Raw genomic sequence first — 19824 nt, forward strand, 5'->3', positions numbered from 1 at the left:
TCAGCATGACAAAATATTGGCCAGTCAGAGAGGAACAGAGGTGTGGGAGGGTAAAACAGGAGGGAAAGAGGCTTCAGCCAATCAGGCTGCATTAGTTAAGTCTGAGGGGAAGTACAGAAGCCAAAAAGGACAACCCTGCATGTCCTGCAACTTCCTTTTTGTGTACCTGACTCTTATGTGGTACACACAAAATTTGGCAAACTAGGGGAATGATCAATTATCAACAAGAAAAGTAATAAAGATTTTAACTTTTGGATTGCATGGTTAGCATCCTTATTACTTGTTTACCAGATAAAAATAATTGATTTTTTTTTTATGCCCGACAGTTACTCTTTAAAGTCTTTATGGGTTTTAAGGAGAAATCATCAAGTTATGGAATAATGGAGGATTTTTCAGCAGTGCAAATTGGAGCTCTATACAGTGTGCAACATAGATTTAGAATATCTTAAAGTGACACTGAAGCGAAAAAAAGTATGATATAATGAATTGTATGTGTAGTACAGATAATTAATAGAACATTAGTAGCAAAGAAAAGTCTAATTTTTATTTTCAGTTAGCTTCATAGATTGCATCATTCTCTAATACTTGCAGTTTACAAACTACATTCTATATTTTAAATCATGAAACAGAGCAGAGCTAATGACCCTTTGGATTTCCTGGCAGTAAAACCTTAAACATACAAGAAACAGCGAGAGACAGGTTGAGATGAGTGCTTCAGAAAACAGCACTGTAGACTTGGTCAGGGAGCTCAGAGAAGCTCCTTTGCATAGATAACTGAAGCTTCTCAATTCTTCCTTTACTGGAAACAATATGAGACTTATATGGGTGCTACTAATGTTCTATTTCTTACCTGTACCGCACATACAAATCATTATATAAGTTTATTTTCACTTCATATTTCCGTTAAAGCAAGAGGCATTACTGGTTCAATACATTTATTTGCTCCTGGAAAAGGAGTAGCAGCTCCTTCCAGAGAATGACAGTGGTAAAACAGATTAATAAAGAAAGCCCCCATAAATATCTTATTTATAAGCTTCATTTGGGGGTCCACATGACCAGCATAATCAGTGCTGGCCTTTCCTCTCTTATGCAAATTATTTTCAGACTGTCTCCTTTCCATAGATCTGTTATTTGGAAAAGACAGTCTAGGTGACCCCATACTGTCCGAGACAAAGGGCTGATGTTCCCCAGGTTAGTGACACATGGAAGGGATTGGCCCAGTTATAGGTACAAACATCTGACTGCCAGGTGAAGATTGCATTTAGGTGTTTGAGGGCCTCTGTTATTATTCACTGTTGGATGGGCATATTTATATTTTTTTCCCTGCAAACCATCCTAAGGAGATTTGGATAATTTCTCCAGCTGAACTCACAGCTGTAATTACTAGGGATAGTATGAAATGTGTCCATCTAGGAAGCTGGGATGTCTTTCGTGTTGGGTCTAGATTATTCACCCTTCCCTTTGACACAGAACTCACTATATTTGCCTGTAGGGGAATTAGTCTTTCTCTGGACCAAAACCTTGACGCTAGTGAAATTTTAAAGTTTTTGATCAACTTTTCAGTATGATGAATGGCAGTTTCTTTGATCTCTTTTTGTTAATTATTTTTATGGTCTCTGTTTCCTTAGAAAACAGTGCTGTGCTTATTGTAGAAATTGTCTTAGATGAAGAAAAGAAGGAGCCTAGAGCATTGCTGCAAGCTCTGAGCATGACTGTTGGAAAGCAAAGGAGTGGCACCGAATACAAGAAGCTTCTACAAAGTCATGGATTTAACAGTGTACAAATAAAGTACACCAGCAATTTATTAGATGCAATTCTAGCTGTGAAAAGATAACTTTCAGGATCAGTCATATTAGGTACCGGTATTTTAGTTCTTTACTGGTTTGCACAAAAATATTTCCCAAGCATTTTTAAAAACTTTGAAAAACGTATAGAAGCAAAATCACTACATGCACTGACTTGTAGCAGTGCTCATATCAGGCCAGAGAAGCAGCCCAGCATAACAAAGATGTAATCAGCAGGGTTTAATGCCACACCCCTTATGCTGGGAATACACGGCTCGATTCTGAGCCATTTAGATGGCTCGATAGATAATTTCCAACATGTCCGATCTCTCGGCCGATTGTTTTTGCGCTCGATTCTGCATGGAGTACAATGGAAAAAGATAAGAAAAATCGAGCGCGGAAAAAGATCGGGCACAGAGTCGAGCGGCAAAATCGAGCCATGTATGCCCAGCATTAGAATTATACCATTTTGTAGATATTCCATTGGAGAAGGTGCCTGCCTCAGTTTTTGTACAGTGGCAAATGTCAGCAGCCAATGGGTCACTGGAGTTATTTTGAGGGCATCCCTACCATTGTTCCTCAGTCTACCTATGTACATGGTGCATTGTGCATTCGCTACAAGGAATATATCTACAGAACATGCAATTTGGAATTAGAACAATGAGTCAGGTTTATCAAACCAGTCCAAGCCAAATTTTAGCATATCTGATGTGAAATGGGTGCAAAAGATGGCACAGTTGCTCAGAGAGATTAATCCGAATCCCTGAACACAGTGACTCATTTGTATCCCTGAACTTGGTATTTGCTTCACTTTTGCACCACATTTGCTTTAATAGTACTTGCATTTTTTAAATAAATCTGCTCCATTTAGTGTACCTGTGGTGACATTTTCTTAACAAAGTTAATGATAGACTTTCATTAACGTACAGTATTTAGCCCACTTTAACAGGAACTAAACAAAAACCAAATGCCATGTTCTGACATAGTGATAATTACTGACTGAATTGCTGCGGAATTCATTCATATGGTGCTGGAAGCCATAGACTGTGGATCATATGCAGTAGAAGCCAGGAATTGACAGTTTTAGATACAAATTTGTATCCTAAAAAAAAAAATGCTGAAAGAGTAAAATTCTGTTCTGAAAGTAAAATAGCAGCGAGTCTTTACTTTGTGCAGTTAAACCATTTGATCTGTGGGTGCTAATGGTTGTCTCCCCATATTCCTTACACACTCACACTCTAAAATACAATTATTTTTATTTGGATGAGACTTTGCATACTGTTGACTATTTATTGGACTTTCTGTTTTGGCTAGATCTCTCTATCTGTAAGTACACCAAAATGTGCTGATTTTATGATTATAAGAGATACAATTTTTATGAGCGCACAAGTCTGTATTTGTTAATAAGCACAGCATGTGTACTAGCATGTACCTGTGACCATTAGCCCTGCCAATCTAAAGAGTAGGGATGGTCAGTGAGATGCAAATAATTCTGAGTTGATGCAGAATTATACAAATTTTGTATGCAAATTCATGCAGTTTGAAAACAAACCATTCAAATTCTGCGAAGGTGAAATTTGATTACTCATTTTTCAAGCTGCATACAAAATTTGCAGAATTCTGCATCAACTCACAACTATTATTATTATTGTTTTTTTGCTTCTCATTGACCATCTTAAAAGAGGAACCAAAAAATAGTAGTAGGGTGAAATAAATAAATCAATACATTACAAAGGGAGAAGTTAAATAGAAGAGAGATCAAGAAATCATGGATATCGGCATGTAATTTGTTCATGTTGTTAGATCCACAATGAGCCTGCACGTAATCATCTTTACTACTGGCAGACAAGAAGACAACTAGACAGCACCAACTGCTATTATCTATAACCACACCCACTAACAATGCAATAGGCCAAAAGGTTGGGGGGGGGGGGGTTATATAGATATACTTGTACACAGTGGGAGATAGATACTGATTGCTTGGCAGTTGAAATCAGATTTGTTTTCCCATAATGCAACAAGGCTCACAGATTGCAGTGTGGGAGGGGCTTTACCTTAATATTAATGATATGGTTATCTATCCAAAAAAAAGATTTATCATGGGAAAGTTGGTATCCACTACTGATTTAAATGAAGATCAATCCTTGGTTAAAGTTCCTCTTTAAAGTGAACCTGAGATGGTTCACTATCACTAATTTATACTTACCTGGTTGTTCCTCTAGCCCAATAAGCAGCACAATGAGTCCCTCGCCATTCTCTTAGGGCCCTCCGTTCAGCCGCTACGACTTCCGGTAATTTGGGCAGTCACACTCCCATCCCCTGGAGTGTTTTGCACTTGAACAGTAGTACGGTGCAGAACGCCCCAAGGGACAGGAGCGCGCAGGAGCGGACGCACAGCCGAGACACGCATGTGCAAAAGTTCTTGGCTGGCAACGACTGTTCGGATTACCGGGAGTCGTACCTCCAGAATGGAGGGGCTGAAATGGATGGCAAGGGACTCGTCAGGTGCTGCTCATGGGGCTGGTGGAAGCCCCGAGTAAGTATAAATTAGCAATAATAACGGAGAAACTATGCACGTAGCATTATCCTTTGGATACAGTACCCCATGGTGGGATCATGATGTTGTTGGCTCATGGGTCTCTGACTGACGTATTACACATGCACCCACCCACTTGCCACTATGGCCAGATACAGAATACTACAGGGGCCAAAAAACAGGTTTACTATAACAGGAGTTCTATTATATCTAGTTTTACTATTCCAGGTGGTACTTCCATATACTTACAGCATATAATGGGGCCTGGCCGGGACCTGGATATTTAGTTTACTATACCGGAAGTTCTACTATATCAGTGTTTACAATAACAAGATACTGAACATAATATTGTAACTGAAACATCCTGGGGCAGATTTTTCTGCAACAACAAAAAGAAAATTGGAACATATGCCAAGGTCAATGCTTCTGATTTATCAATTTCAGCTATTTCTTTACTTCTCAGGATGCCTCCGTTTTCCTGCTTTTGCACTCACACTTTAACCTCACCCATCTTCAATAGTTAGTGACAAATGTAGGAAGCAACCATTCTTTAGCACTTTCAGGATATGTTGTGAGCTTAGTCTGCCTATAATTACATACAATTACATATTACAAGTAGAAATGAGGTTTTTAGAATGTTAACACAGGCTGATAACATTATTTACATTAAGGTCCTCTATATGCCATTTCAGAAATTGCTTTTTCATTATATAGATAAGGGTAATTAGGGTATGTTTATACTATACTCATCCTTCATTCCACACTCTTGGGCAGTGTGCCATAGTATTGGCCATGTTTTTATATAGCAGTCAACTCATTCCTCTTATAGTAGAGTGATTTTATATGGCTTGTTCAAATCTGATTATTAGCATATGTATGCACAGCCCCATTCAACTATATTGAGTATCATCCCACCACTAAGACTGTAAATTCCTTCTGTGTCACAGGTAGAACTTACTATACATAGAGATTTTCCTTTTGTACCACTCCGATTACTATAAAATGTAGAATAATATGATGATGCTCTAGAAATAAAAGATAATATTGGTACCACAATGCATCCTATGTCAATATGTTTACTGAGAAACTAAAGCTGAACTTTGACATCTTATTCTTCCAGTGTATTCAGCAGGGGTCAAGGGACTCCTCATTCCCTTTCTCTTTAGCCATACATTTCCAGTTCATCTTATCATTTGCAGGATGTTCCTTGCTAAGGATTTTTCTTGGAGCAGATCAATGCATCAGCAGGAAGATGCTTATGTTGGGGCTTCAGGTCAGTGTTGGGATTACCGTGCAATGCAGCTCATTGGGACCAAAACCTCCGCAGTGTCTAGTGATTTTTCCGTGTTAATTGCTTTGATGTGAACGGACCCATACCATGTAGGTACTCTAAACCAGATCTTTCTTATTCACATAGAACTAGGGGGGTTTTAAGGGGGTAGCCATTTCCTTTTTCAAGGTTTTTTTTGTTTTTGTTTGTTTTTTATAAAAAAAATCTTTTAATAGAGAGGATATTTAAAGTAACTATACAACAATGAATTATGCTATAGCTGATAATTGTGTGTTAATTCATGTTCATGCAGCAAACATTTTAATGCATTGGATAAATGTACTTCACACTGGCAACTCAAGCATTAACCCCCTTCTGACCGCCTAACGCCCATTGGCGGTGGTATGGTGCCAGTAGAGGTCCGCCTAAGGCCGATTGGCATCAGGTCCTGTAGGCGGAGATTAGCAGCAATCGGGCATCCCCGTGTAAACAGCCTGCCAGCCGCGATCGGAGGTGGCAGGCTGTTAGGTATAGAAATCGCTGTTATTTTTATTTGTACAGTCTGCGATCTAGCGCAGCCCTGTACTGGGGACAGCCCTGTCTCTTGGCTGTCCCCTGGAGTGGCTCACAGCAGGATCCCTCTCACAGGCTGATGCCTATGAGAGGTGATCACACTGATTGGATCAGGGGGGGGGGGAATGGGAGGGAATTTATTAATAAAATTGACTTTTTTAATTAAAAAAATATAAAAACCGCAGCAGCAATCAGATCCCACCAACAGAAAGCTCTGTTGGTGGGCAGAAAAGGTGGCAAGATTTGTTTGGCTGCTAAGTTGTATGGCTGTGCTATAAACTGTTAAAGCTGCAGTGTGCTGAATTGTAAAAAATAGCATGGTCACTAGGGGGTGTAAACCTGTGGTCCTCAAGAAATTTATATAAGAGTTGAATGGTGGGGGTGGGGGTGGTTGTGAATAAGATGGGTATTTTTTTATTGGAAATAGTCTGGGTTTGTAAAGGGATTTCATGTACATCTGAACATACATCTAATACACCCTGAGAAAGCTTTAAACAAGTATTAATATGCACTCACGTTCTGTTCTCATGCACCATAATACATTTGTAGAAGTGAATGTAAAGTGATCTGAACTTTCTGCATTCTTTTGATGTAAAGTCACAATGGCATTTTATGTAATGAGGGATACAGTATGTTTTGTAAATGGAATGTCTGTTTATATTATATCATATATGGGCAATACTTTTTTTCCCTTACAGTCTTGAAACTGACTCTTGATTGATTGCTCCCTTTATTAATGAGTAAAGTTTTTTATATTTCACAGCTGTAAAATAAATTTACTGATATTCTACACATTGTTAAATTGGCAATTTCGATAGTAAAGTATTGGTAAATAATAGTGATATTTTTACTACAACTAAACCTAACCTAACTCACACTGAACACTCCTCACCATGGCTAACCTTAAAGGAGAACTGTAGTGAGAGGTATATGGAGGCTGCCATATTGATTTCCTTTTAAGCAATACCAATTGCTTGGCAGCCCTGCTGAGCTATTTGCCTGCAGTGGTGTGAATCACACCAGAAACAAGCATGCAGAAAACCTTGTCAGATCTGACAAAACTGTCAAACACCTGTTCTGCTGTATGCTAGTTCAGGGTTTGTGGCTAATACTATTAGAGACAGAGGATCAGCAGAACAGCCAGGCAACTGGTATTGTTTAAAGGGAACCTGAAGCGAGGAAAATTATTTAAAATAAACTCATGACGTAGCTGCAAATGAATATTACATACTAACTTCACCATCAGTACCTCTCAGAGGCTCACAATTTACTTCTTACAGTGATCCCTTCCAGTTCTGACAATATTTTGTCAGAACTGAAATATACCAGTTGCTGTCAGTTATATATCAGCTGCTGTCAGTTACAACTGAATGTGCAAGATAATGTCCATGATCCCCTATGGCTCAAGTGGGTGATATGACAGCTTAACAGTGTGCTGACCAGGGAGCTGTTAGGAGGTAATGGCCATTTTTAAAATGGAGGACGGAGAAATCTATTGATCACAGTGGACAAATGGGACGCAAGAGACAAGACAGAGATTGAGTAGTAGACTACACAGGAGGTAAGTATGACCTGTGTATGGTTATTTTGACTTTTTATTTTCAGTTCAGGTTCTCTTTAAAAGGAAATAAATATGTCAGCCTCCAAAAACCTCTCACTACAGTTCTCCTTTAACCCTCCCCACACCTAACCTTAAAACTGTCCCCGCCTTAACTGCCCATTGAAACTACTGTATCGGTATAAGTATAACATTTGGGCACCCACAGTATCCGATAAATAGCGGGCGATAGGGATGCCCGCAATGAAAAATGTGGCTACAAGTAGTGAGCGCAATTGATATTCTACATCTTATGACTAGTGTTGGGCGAACAGTGTTCGCCACTGTTCGGGTTCTGCAGAACATCACCTTGTTCGGGTGATGTTCGAGTTCGGCCGAACACCTGATGGTGTTCGGTTAAACCGTTCGGCCACATGGCCGAACTAAGAGCGCATGGCCGAACGTTCGGCTAGCGCTGTGATTGGCCGAACGGGTCACGTGGTTCGGGTAAATAAATACCCGAACCACGTCATATCTCCGCCATTTGTCTGTGGGTTTAGCTTTGGGTAGGCAGGCAGGGTAGTTCGCGCTCCAGCCACGCTAGCCAGGGTCCCCCCAGTCATTGTGTCGCTGCTGGGAATAGTAGTACACCGCTCGCTCAGCCACACTATATAGCATTCTGTTTACTGCCACTCTGTGTACCTCGCTCAGCCACACTATATAGCATTCTGTTTACTGCCACTCTGTGTCTGCTGGGAATAGTAGTACACTGCTCACCCGCCACTGTATAGCATTGTGCTCTGTGTCGCTGCTGGGAATAGTGGTACACCGCTCACCCGCCACTGTATAGTATTGTGCTCTGTGTCGCTGCTGGGAATAGTGGTACACCGCTCACCTGCCACTGTATAGCATTGTGCTCTGTGTCGCTGCTGGGAATAGTGGTACACCGCTCACCCGCCACTGTATAGCATTGTGCTCTGTGTCGCTGCTGGGAATAGTGGTACACCGCTCACCCGCCACTGTATAGCATTGTGTTCTGTGTCGCTGCTGGGAATAGTGGTACACCGCTCAAAAAGCTGTGTCTCAAAAAGCGTGGCATTCTCCTCCTGCGCCTCCTCCTGTTCCATCACGTGTGCTGCTGCTGCTGCTGGGTTAGCGTTTCCGGTCCCTGTTTATTGAACCTCTCATCTTTATTACATTTATGACTGCATGGCGGCAAAAAGCATTGCTATATCCGCACGCTATTTGTCCTCATGCAAGGCCTGGGATGCTGTGTCTCAAAAAGCGTGGCATTCTCCTCCTGCGCCTCCTCCTGTTCCATCACGTGTGCTGCTGCTGCTGCTGCTGCTGGGTTAGCGTTTCCGGTCCCTGTTTATTGAACCTCTCATCTTTATTACATTTATGACTGCATGGCGGCAAAAAGCATTGCTATATCCGCACGCTATTTGTCCTCATGCAAGGCCTGGGATGCTGTGTCTCAAAAAGCGTGGCCTTCTCCTCCTGCGGCTCCTCCTGTTCCCTCACGTGTGCTGCTGCTGCTGGGTTAGCGTTTCCGGTCCCTGTTTATTGAACCTCTCATCTTTATTACATTTATGACTGCATGGCGGCAAAAAGCATTGCTATATCCGCACGCTATTTGTCCTTATGCAAGGCCTGGGATGCTGTGTCTCAAAAAGCGTGGCATTCTCCTCCTGCACCTCCTCCTGTTCCATCACGTGTGCTGCTGCTGTTGCTGCTGGGTTAGCGTTTCCGGTCCCTGTTTATTGAACCTCTCATCTTTATTACATTTATGACTGCATGGCGTCAAAAAGCATTGCTATCCGCACGCTTCTTGTCCTCATGCAAGGCCTGGGTTGTGTCTCAAAGCGTGGCCTTCTCCTCCTGCGCCGCCCTCCTCCTGTTCCATCACGTGTGCTGCTGCTGGGTTAGCGTTACGGTTACCGGTCCCTTTTCCTGGAACCTCTTCTCTGTATTACATTTATGACTGCATGGCGACAAAAAGCATGTTACCTGTGCAAAGAAACATGACATTTTCCGCATTTAAAAGACAGTTTTTCCTTTGAAACTTTACAATCAATTTTCTCAAAAACTATAAGCTCTTTTTCAAATATTTTTTTTCCTCTTGTACCCACTCCCAAGGTGCACATACCCTGCAAATTTGGGGTATGTACCATGTAAGGAAGCTTTACAAAGCACAAAAGTTCGGGTCCCCATTGACTTCCATTATGTTCGGAGTTCGGCGCGAACACCCGAACATCGCGGCGATGTTCGGCGAACATTCGCGAACCCGAACATCTAGGTGTTCGCCCAACACTACTTATGACCAGCGTCCAGTGACTGGAAAAATTGGGGAGGTTAGAACTTTGCATATTGTAACTGCCACAGGCAGCAAATAGTACTGACATGTCGACACATCTTAATATTGGATCTGCTTACACGTCTGGTGGTCCGTTTTGAGAACTTAGCCTAAGTAATTCTGCATCTTCTATTTCACCTTTGTCTGTTAATTTGTTTGAAGTTTTTTAAAGGACCACTATAGCGAAAAAAGTAGGCAGTTAAAATCTGACAGAACGGACAGATTTTGGGCCAGTCTATCTCTTCGTGGGGGATTCTCAGGGTTTCTTTGTTTTCAACAACATTTCCTGAACAGCAGTTGCAAAGTCTAACCGACAAAATAGGGTGCAAGTGAGTAGGGAGGCTGGCTGGTATCTTACTATTTTGGCAGTTAAACTGCTGTTCAGGAAATAAAAGCTTGACATCTCCAATGAGGAGATGGACTGGCCCAAAACCTGTCGGTTCTGTCAGATTTTAACCGGTTCAGCACCGCAGTCCGAAAATCTCATGCATCCGAGCAACGTTCACCTCCCATTCATTCGCCTATAACTTTATTGCTACTTATCACAATGAATCGATCTATATCTTGTTTTTTCCGCCACTAATTAGGCTTTCTTTGGGTGCTACATTTTGCTAAGAATTATTTTTTTCTAAATCTATTTTAACAGGAAGATTAAGAAAGAAATGAAAAAAATTCATTATTTCTCAGTTTTTGGCCATTCTAGTTTGAAATTAATATACGCTAGCGTAATTAAAACTCATGTATTTTATTTGCCCATCTGTCCCGCTTATTACACCATTTAAACGATGTCCCTATCACAATTTATGGTGCTGATATTTCATTTAGAAATAAAGGTGCATTTTTTCAATTTGCGTCCATCACTATTTATAAGCTTATAATTTTAAATAATATAACATTCTCTTGACATGAATATTTAAAAAGTTCAGACCCTTGGGTAACTATTAATGTTGTTGTTTTTTTTTTTTTTTAATTGTATTTTTTATTTTTAATAAAAAAAAGTGTATGTGGGTATTTTTTGGTGTGGGAGGGAAACTGTTAATTTTAAATGTAAAATATATATTTTTTTTTATTAAAAATGAATTGTGGTGCAGTTTACTATTCGGCCACAGTGAAAAAAGTCCTAGATGCGAACGATTTCGCATCTAGGAACTTAAAAGCAGGGGAAATGTTTCCTGGGGGCAGAAATACCGCGCTCTCTGGAGAGAAAGCGTCGGTATTTCTGCGGGGAAGATAGATCGGTGAATGGGAATTATATTCCCATTCACTGATCGGGGGGCTAGCGGCGGGCACGAGGCGGCGGCAGCAGCAGTGCCTATCTGGACGAGGAAGCTCGTCCAGATAGGCCGAACTGGTTAACTGCCTACTTTTTCACGATAGTGGTCCTTTAAGAAGATCTGTCTGTCTTCACCAAAATGAATAAATAAAGATCCATGCAAGGTAGTGAATACTTACCAAAATTAGTATGTACACTAATTACTATATACTGTAGCTGCAACAAGTAAAGAAAAAAAAGTATTTTCAGTAGCTAGTAATGTGATGTTCCTCTGAAATACACAGCCTTTATCGTTTCCTTTTACTCTTGGGCCTTTATTCAGTTAACTTGTCTTCTGAGTTTTTTTCCAATGAGATAATGTTTTATCTCCTCTGCGAAACATTTCAGCAACTGACAACTAAAAAGTGCTAAAATGTAGATAGAAAAGTAATCTCAAACTTATTATCGAGTATTTTCGTACTTGCTCGGGACGTAAAAACATATCTTGTGAGAAAACTCAGAAGATATATATATTGTACATTTTGTCATATTACTGCCACAAACATGAATCAATTTTATTGGAATTCCACGTGAAAGACCAATACAAAGTGGTGTACACGTGAGAAGTGGAACGAAAATCATACATGATTCCAAACATTTTTTACAAATAAATAACTGCAAAGTGGGGTGTGCGTAATTATTCAGCCCCCTTTGGGTGCAGTCAGTTGCCCATAGACATTGCCTGATGAGTGCTAATGACTAAATAGATTGCACCTTGTGTGTAATCTAATGTCAGTACAAATAAAGCTGCTCAGTGACGGCCTCAGAGGTTGTCTAAGAGAATATTGGGAGCAACAACACCATGAAGTCCAAAGAACACACCAGACAGGTCAGGGATAAGGTTATTGAGAAATTTAAAGCAGGCTTAGGCTACAAAAAGATTTCCAAAGCCTTGAACATCCCACAGAGCACTGTTCAAGCGATCATTCAGAAATGGAAGGAGTATGGAACAATTGTAAACCTACCAAGACAAGGCCGGCCACCTAAACTCACAGGCCGAACAAGGAGAGCGCTGATCAGAAATGCAGTCAAGAGGCCCATGGTGACTCTGGACGAGCTGCAGAGATCTACAGCTCAAGTGGGGGAATCTGTCCATAGGACAACTATTAGTCGTGCACTGCACAAAGTTGGCCTTAATGTAGGAGTGGCACAAAGCAAGCCATTGTTAACAGAAAAGCATAAGAAGTCCCATTTGCAGTTTGCCACAAGCCATGTGAGGGACACAGCAAACGTGGAAGAAGGTGCTCTAGTCAGATGAGACCAAAATGGAACTTTTTGGTCAAAATGCAAAACGCTATATGTGTGGGAAAACTAACACTGCACATAACTCTGAACACACCATCCCCACTGTCAAATGTGGTGGTGGCAGCATCATGCTCTGGGGGTGCTTCTCTTCAGCAGGGACAGGGAAGCTGGTCAGAGTTGATGGGAAGATGGATGGAGCCAAATACAGGGCAATCTTGGAAGAAAACCTCTTGGAGTCGGTAAAAGACTTTTAGACTGGGGCGGAGGTTCACCTTCCAGCAGGACACCAACCCTAAACATAAAGCCAGGGCAACAATGGAATGGTTTAAAACAAAACATATCCATGTGTTAGAATGGCCCAGTCAAAGTCCAGATCTAAATCCAATCGAAAATCTGTGGCAAGATCTGAAAACTGCTGTTCACAAATGCTGTCCATCTAATCTGACTGAGTTGGAGCTGTTTTGCAAAGAAGAATGGGCAAGGATTTCAGTCTCTAGATGTGCAAAGCTGGTAGAGACATACCCTAAAAGACTGGCAGCAAAAGGTGGTTCTACAAAGTATTGACTCTGGGCTGAATAATTACGCACACCCTACTTTGCAGTTATTTTTTTTTTTTAATGTTTGGAATCATGTATGATTTTTGTTCCACTTCTCACATGTGCACCACTTTGTACTGGTCTTTCTTGTGGAATTCCAATAAAATTGATTCATGTTTGTGGCAGTAATATGACAAAAATGTGGAAAACTTCAAAGGGGCCGAATACTTTTGAAAATCACTGTGTGTGTATATACAGGATCTTCTCAAAAAAATAGCATATTGTGATAAAGTTCATTATTTTCTGTAATGTACTGATAAACATTAGACTTTCATATATTTTAGATTCAAATACACACAGCTGAAGTAGTTCAAGCCTTTAATTGTTTTAATATTTATGATTTTGGCATACAGCTCATGAAAACCCAAATTTCCTATCTCAAAAAATTAGCATATTTCATCCGACCAATAAAAGAAAAGTGTTTTTAAAACAAAAAAGTCAACCTTCAAATAATTTTGTTCAGTTATGCACTCAATACTTGGTTGGGAATCCTTTTGCAGAAATGACTGTTTCAATGCGGCGTGACATGGAGGCAATCAGCCTGTGGCACTGCTTAGATGTTATGGAGGCCCAGGATGCTTCGATAGCGGCCTTAAGCTCATCCAGAGTGTTGGATCTTGCGTCTCTCAACTTTCTCTTCACAATATCCCACAGATTCTCTATGGGGTTCAGGTCAGGAGAGTTGGCAGGCCAATTGAGCACAGTAATACCATGGTGTGCCTGGAGCTGCCATCATTACCACTGTGCTTTTGCCACTGTATGTTCAATCGTGTGGGGGAGCTATATGGAATTTTTGGGGTTTTTTTTTTATTGGAGTTTTACACTTTTTGTAAATAAAAGTGGATTGTAGCTTTCTACCCTGGAGGTCTAAGTTGATGCATGAGGCAATATCAGAAACTGTAGTCTGGAGCAGATGATTATGCTGTTATTGCAGTTACATAAGCACTTTTATTATCAGTGGCACATTATCTGATATACTGAAGTGTCCCATATTAATCATTGATGTGCCCAAAAAGCCATTGTTGGCTTGGTGATAAAAATTGAAAGCACTAATTTCACTGCCAGTTGTAGGAGTAGGTGGATATATGTTAAGCAGCCTGTTTGGGGGAGGGGGGGTATGGGTGTGCCTTACACATTTTTGTGCTCACAGTGGTGGTCACACATCCTGGGTTTCCCTCAAAAGAATCGTTTGCAGTGTTTTTGGTGCAACAGTATTAAGCTATTTACAGTTTATTTCTCTTGCAGGTGAAGCGATCGAATATAGCAGGGATGTACTTGCTGGAGCGCTTCAGGGACCTGGGGGGTTAAAATCATTTACTGATGCATGTGGTAAACACTGTGAATTTATTTTGTGCTGGTATCCAACATGCTAAAAATGAATCTGGCAGAAAATGGAGGGATTTTTATTCACTTGCAAATGTTTCAGGCTCCTGGAGGAATTTCTGATCCAAGAGAACACGCAGCTAATATATCCTGAGAAAGCTGTAGGAATAGTTTATTGCTCATGTTCTCATGCAGCATTTTGAATTTGTTTAAGTGAAGGGAGAGAGAACTGACCTTCTACTAATTCTTCAGTCTTTTGATGCAAAGTTAATGTGGCATTTTTATGTACAGGAGTATTTGTTTTCTGTAAAGTGTAATGCCTAGTTTATATATAGTTTCCTCAGGGACATTTAAAATGTTAATGATAAAGTTATCGATAGTTTTATTCCCTATAATTGCTGGTTTTAACTACCACAAATCGAGACCTAAAATATCTCTCTTTATTTTATTAATGTGTACAGCTTTATAGATTATACCAGGCTCTACTTCTGCAAAAGCTTACTATTTAATGCCAGAACCAAGAGGAGTTGAATTAATTCCTCACTAGAGAAAAGGGGGTGCTGTCGCTTTAATACACTTTAGTCATGCTGATTTAGCGTTGTTTTATTGTTGACACGCAGTTGCTCCTGTCTGGCAATATACAAGAGCAACTGCATGTTAGCTCGTAGCAAGCGTGGCGCCTCCGTCCATCCTCCTTCAAGACTCAGGCGACCGTTCGGGGCCAAGTGATGTACAGATGGCTAGCGACGCATCCTATTATCATGGGGTGAAGGGGGTAGAGGGTGCATGAGGAAGTGACTCTCGGCAGACTCGTTGCTAAGGATTTGTCGTGCTGAATCCTAGGGGGGCTCCTGTACACATGCTAGAGTCTCACCTGAGGCGGTCCTTATGAGTCGATTCAGACCAGTTTAATCTAGGGGGTGTACATAGCTTTATCCCCAGAGTGCAAACACATCCAGGATTAATATTCTGCATCAAGAAAAGTGTCAATGTTTAATAATGTCACTCTTCAGTGACTTTTTTTTTTTTATTGCTTTAGATAGAAATTAACTGCTGCTGTTGGTTCATTGGTGCTAATCTGAGAGATATACAGTTCTTCTCACTACCATCTTAAAATGTTTTAAAGCTTGTTATATGTATGATGTATTTAACCTTTTGCCAACCACACCTTTTGAAGTCCTAGGGGCGGAGATTGCAGAGGATCGCTCCTCTCCGTCATCGCCGCTTGGAGACTTTTAGATGGCGAAACGCTGTCTATTTACATAGTACAGTGCTGCGATCACCCTGGGGGGACAGGAGCGATGCACTGTCATAGGCTGAAGCCTATGACAGCCAATCGTGCTTATTGGCTGGCGGGGAGAGGCTTAAAAAAATAAAGCAAAATGTATTAATAAAATAAACACATTAAATAAAAAAAAAAACATTGGGGGAGCAATCACAGCCCACCAACAGAAAGCTCAGTTGGTGGGCAGAAAAGGGGGAGGGGGGAATCACTTGTGTGCTGGGTTGTACAGCCCTGCAGCAAGCACTTAAATCTGTAGTGGCCTATTTTGTAAAAAAAAAAAAAAAAATAGCCTGGTCACTAGGGGGGTTTTAGACTGCGGCCCTTAAGTGGTAAAAAAAAAAAAAAAAAAAAAGAAAACTCCTTGAACTGGGGCTTTAGAAGTACTCATATTGCATTTACATACTTTGAAGATGAAAGAATCAGCATACTGGCGTTTAACATAGGTGTCAGATAATTGTGATTTGTGGCAATATAAACTGGCAGAACTAGTGTCTAAAAACCAAACACCGACTCCTGTGTCATTGATCACTCAGACTGTTCTTGTAAAGCATTGTAGAAAAAATGCCTTAAAAGTACAGTTGGTGTTTCTCAAGAAATTGTATTTCAGAAAGTAAATGTTTAGGGAACCAGGTAAATTTCAGGGAACCATTTTTATTTTCAGTTTATCCATATCCATAAATGGTAAAATAAAATAAAAATTAAACAGATTAACCCAGGTTTAGAAATGCCATCCCTTGTGAGCCATTCTGTAGTGGGAAAGTATTTGTGTCCTGATTTAATCCTTGGTTTCTTAGTATGTCCTGTTTTTAATGGAATCCAGAGCTCAATATCCACACAGAGAGACTCAGAGGTCAGAATATTTATGTATTGGCCTCATGTGCTATGTTTTAATTCTTCATGTATTACCTTCTTCATTAAATGGTTCAACAGTTAAACAGGCTTTATATGCTATATTTGCATGCTCAGCCACTTAAGTGTTCCATACGGGTTATCTGTGAAAAATTTTCTGTGTAAAGTTTAACATCTGATGATTTTTTTTTTTTTAACAATTCAATTTTTGAGTTTCGAAAAAACACGTACAAACAAGTACACGCAGGTACCCAAAAGGACAGCAATTAGATGAACTACAGTTGTGTACAATATGAAATTACATGGGAAGTAAAACGTAAAGGAAGGAAAGCTGTGAGCAACTTATGCGGTATATACATATATTCAATACAGTATGAACTAAACAGGATTACATATAAAGGTCTTTGAGACATATGCAAGGATATCCAACATTATTACATCTCCTGAGTTGGTCAGAGTTGCTTGAGCTATGCCAACTGTAGAGAAAGTTGAGAGGAATTAGGGAGAGAGAGAAAGAGGGGGGGGGGGGGGGAGAATTAAGACAGAAAAGTGAAGATAGTAGTAGCTTTAAGTTTCCAGTGCTTGCCTCTGTAACCAGGACTAGTAGGCTAAGTTTGACCTAGTTCCCTAATTTGAGCAAGAAGAATACTAATTTGCTAGTGAGGTCATTCCTCTGGTCCAGAGGGGAGGGCTTCCACATTGTTATACCAGGGGGCCCAAATTTTGTCAAATCTACTGGGACAGTTGCGGCTTTTATACGTTAAGCGATATAAAGGCAGGGCCTTCATGATAGTACATTTCCAGTAGTTAAAGGAGGGAGGTTTATCAGATTTCCAGGTGCGTAGAATTTCCCTACAACCATAAAAACATAGGATTCTAATTAAGTATTGGGGGTGTTTACCCGGTCAGGTATCATCTAACAGTCCCAGCAGAAATGTCCGGGGAGAAAGTATTAGTTGTGTTTGCAGAATTTCATTAATTAAGTCATTCATTTTAGACCAAAATGAATATATATGAGGGCAGTCCCAAAACATATGGAAGAAAGATCCAGGATCGACATTGCACCTAGGACAAATGGGAGTATTGGAGGTAGAGATTTTGTGCATACGCACAGGAGTAAGATAAGTACGATGGAACATCTGATGATCTTTAATTTACACCAGAGATGTTCTGGAGCATATTTTTGACCCATTGAAAAAAATGTCATGGCACTCTCGCGTTCAGAGTTTGGATCACGAAAATATTTTTTTTAATATTTGTTTTTTTTTTAATACTGTAGTTAGTTTAAGAGGCTGCAAATAATGTAGTATTCTAAGCTTCTAGAAAAGTGTTTCTCAACATGTATTTGGTATGTACACCTAATAAAAAGTCTGTGCTTGCCATCTTTCTCTTCATGCAGGAAAGCTTATCTTAAAGTGGATCTGAACTCAGAACTCCTCTCAGCTCTAAAAGATACACAACAGCATAATAACCTTTAAACAAAAAACATTTCTTTATTACGTCTGATACAATTCCTAAAATAAATCTCCACAGTTTCTACTTCTTGATTCATGGAAGCGACATATTGTTTACAGCCTGTGCTTTCAAATGGACTTATCTTCCTATCTGCTATAGGCAGTCATGTGACACAGAGGAGGGATCAAATTACAACTAGTGATTACACAAATGAGGGGGAATTACACAGGCTAAACTCTTTTTTTAAAGGGAAGGTTCAAGCAAAATAAAAAAATGAGTTTCACTTTCCTGGGGCTTTTACCAGCCCCATACAGCCATCCTGTGCCCTCGTAGTCACTCACTGCTTCTCCAGTTCCCCGCTGGCAACTTGCCGACCTCGGAGGTCGGCGGGACGCATTGCGTAAATTTTTACGCATTCCCGCTAGTGCAGGAACATTAACACATACATTTTTACGCGTTACTGGTTCAATGCATAAATTTGTACGCATTGAACCAGTAATGCGTAAAAATGTATGTGTTAATGTTCCTGCACTAGCGGGAATGCGTAAAAATTTACGCAATGCGTCCCGCCGACCTCCGAGGTCGGCTAGCTGCCAGCGGGGGACTGGAGCAGCAGTGAGTGACTACGAGGGCACAGGATGGCTGCATGGGTCTGGTAGAAGCCCCAGGTAAGTGAAACTCATTTTTTTTATTTTGCTTGGACATTCCCTTCAAATACATTGCATTTCTTTTATGTTTTCCTTGTGTCATTTGCAAGAGTTCAGATCCACTTTAAGTAGCACCTGTACATTTAAAGGGAACCGAGGTGAGAGACAAGGAGGCTTACATATGTATTTTCTTTTAAACAATGCATATTGCCTGGCTGCTCTGCTGATCCACTGTCTCTAATACTTTTAGCCGTAGATCCTGAATGTTTCTGACAAAAAATCGGAAAAGATTAGCTGCATGCTAATCTTTGGGGTCATCTGAAGGCAGTTGTCAATGCTGTGAAGATACAAGATGTGCAGCACCTGAAACTACGGATACTGGAAGCCTGTGCTAACATTTCTCCTGCAGTGTTGCTATCAGTGTGTGAAGAGTAGGAGAAGAGGGTTGCATTCACAATCCAACACAATGGGCAGCACATTGAACACCTTTTATAAGTGGTCAGAAACTTGTAAATAACTTATGAAATAATAAAGTTACCATAAAACCAAGCACACTATTGTTTTTCTTGTGAAATTCCCAATAAGTTTGACGTGTCACATGACCCGCTTTCTATTAAAAAAAAAAAAAAGTTGGATTTAACCACTTTACCCCCGCGTGTACGTATTTCTCCGCCCCTTTCTCTATCCTTTAAAAACCAGGGACGGAGAAATACGTACTTTCCGCGTTCCCGACGCTGCCCGCGCTCCCGCTCGTAAACACGCCGCCCGCCGCTAGTAAACACGCCGCCGCCCGCTCGCCCAGAGATCAATGAACGGGAAAATCCATTCCCGTTCGTTGATCTAAGCCCCGCAATGATCCGCTGCTCTCCTATGGGCAGCGCGATCATTGTGAGAAAAAACTCACGTGTCCAGCCTCCTTATTCTTCCTCCAAGCTTCCGGAAGGAAGCTTGGAGGTCGCATTAAAACAAAAAGTTACTGTGGCCATCTTGTGGCCAAATAGTAAACTACACCCTACACATTTTTCACATACAAATAAATGACTTTTACACATAAAA

The 19824-nt window shown here is 40.6% G+C and overlaps 1 protein-coding gene across 3 annotated transcripts in view; it reads left to right on the forward strand.

Moving 5' to 3' along the window:
• The window catches only part of ASMTL (acetylserotonin O-methyltransferase like), a 144726-nt gene extending 125409 nt beyond the window's left edge, over positions 1-19317 (forward strand). Inside the window, exons 14-15 of one of the 3 annotated variants that reach the window (XR_011026401.1) lie at positions 1629-5700; positions 19019-19317. Coding sequence is in view for 2 of the 3 variants with exons in the window: in XM_068269948.1 (XP_068126049.1) it covers positions 1629-1834 (206 nt within the window). In the remaining variant the exon portion in view is untranslated. Of the gene's footprint in view, positions 1-1628; positions 5701-19018 lie in introns of those variants that run through there. The other 2 variants (XM_068269948.1, XM_068269947.1) reach the window with 2 other exon arrangements.
• Positions 19318-19824: the final 507 nt, after the last annotated feature.

Source organism: Hyperolius riggenbachi, chromosome 2 (assembly GCF_040937935.1).
Source record: "Hyperolius riggenbachi isolate aHypRig1 chromosome 2, aHypRig1.pri, whole genome shotgun sequence".
Lineage (NCBI taxonomy): Eukaryota > Metazoa > Chordata > Amphibia > Anura > Hyperoliidae > Hyperolius > Hyperolius riggenbachi.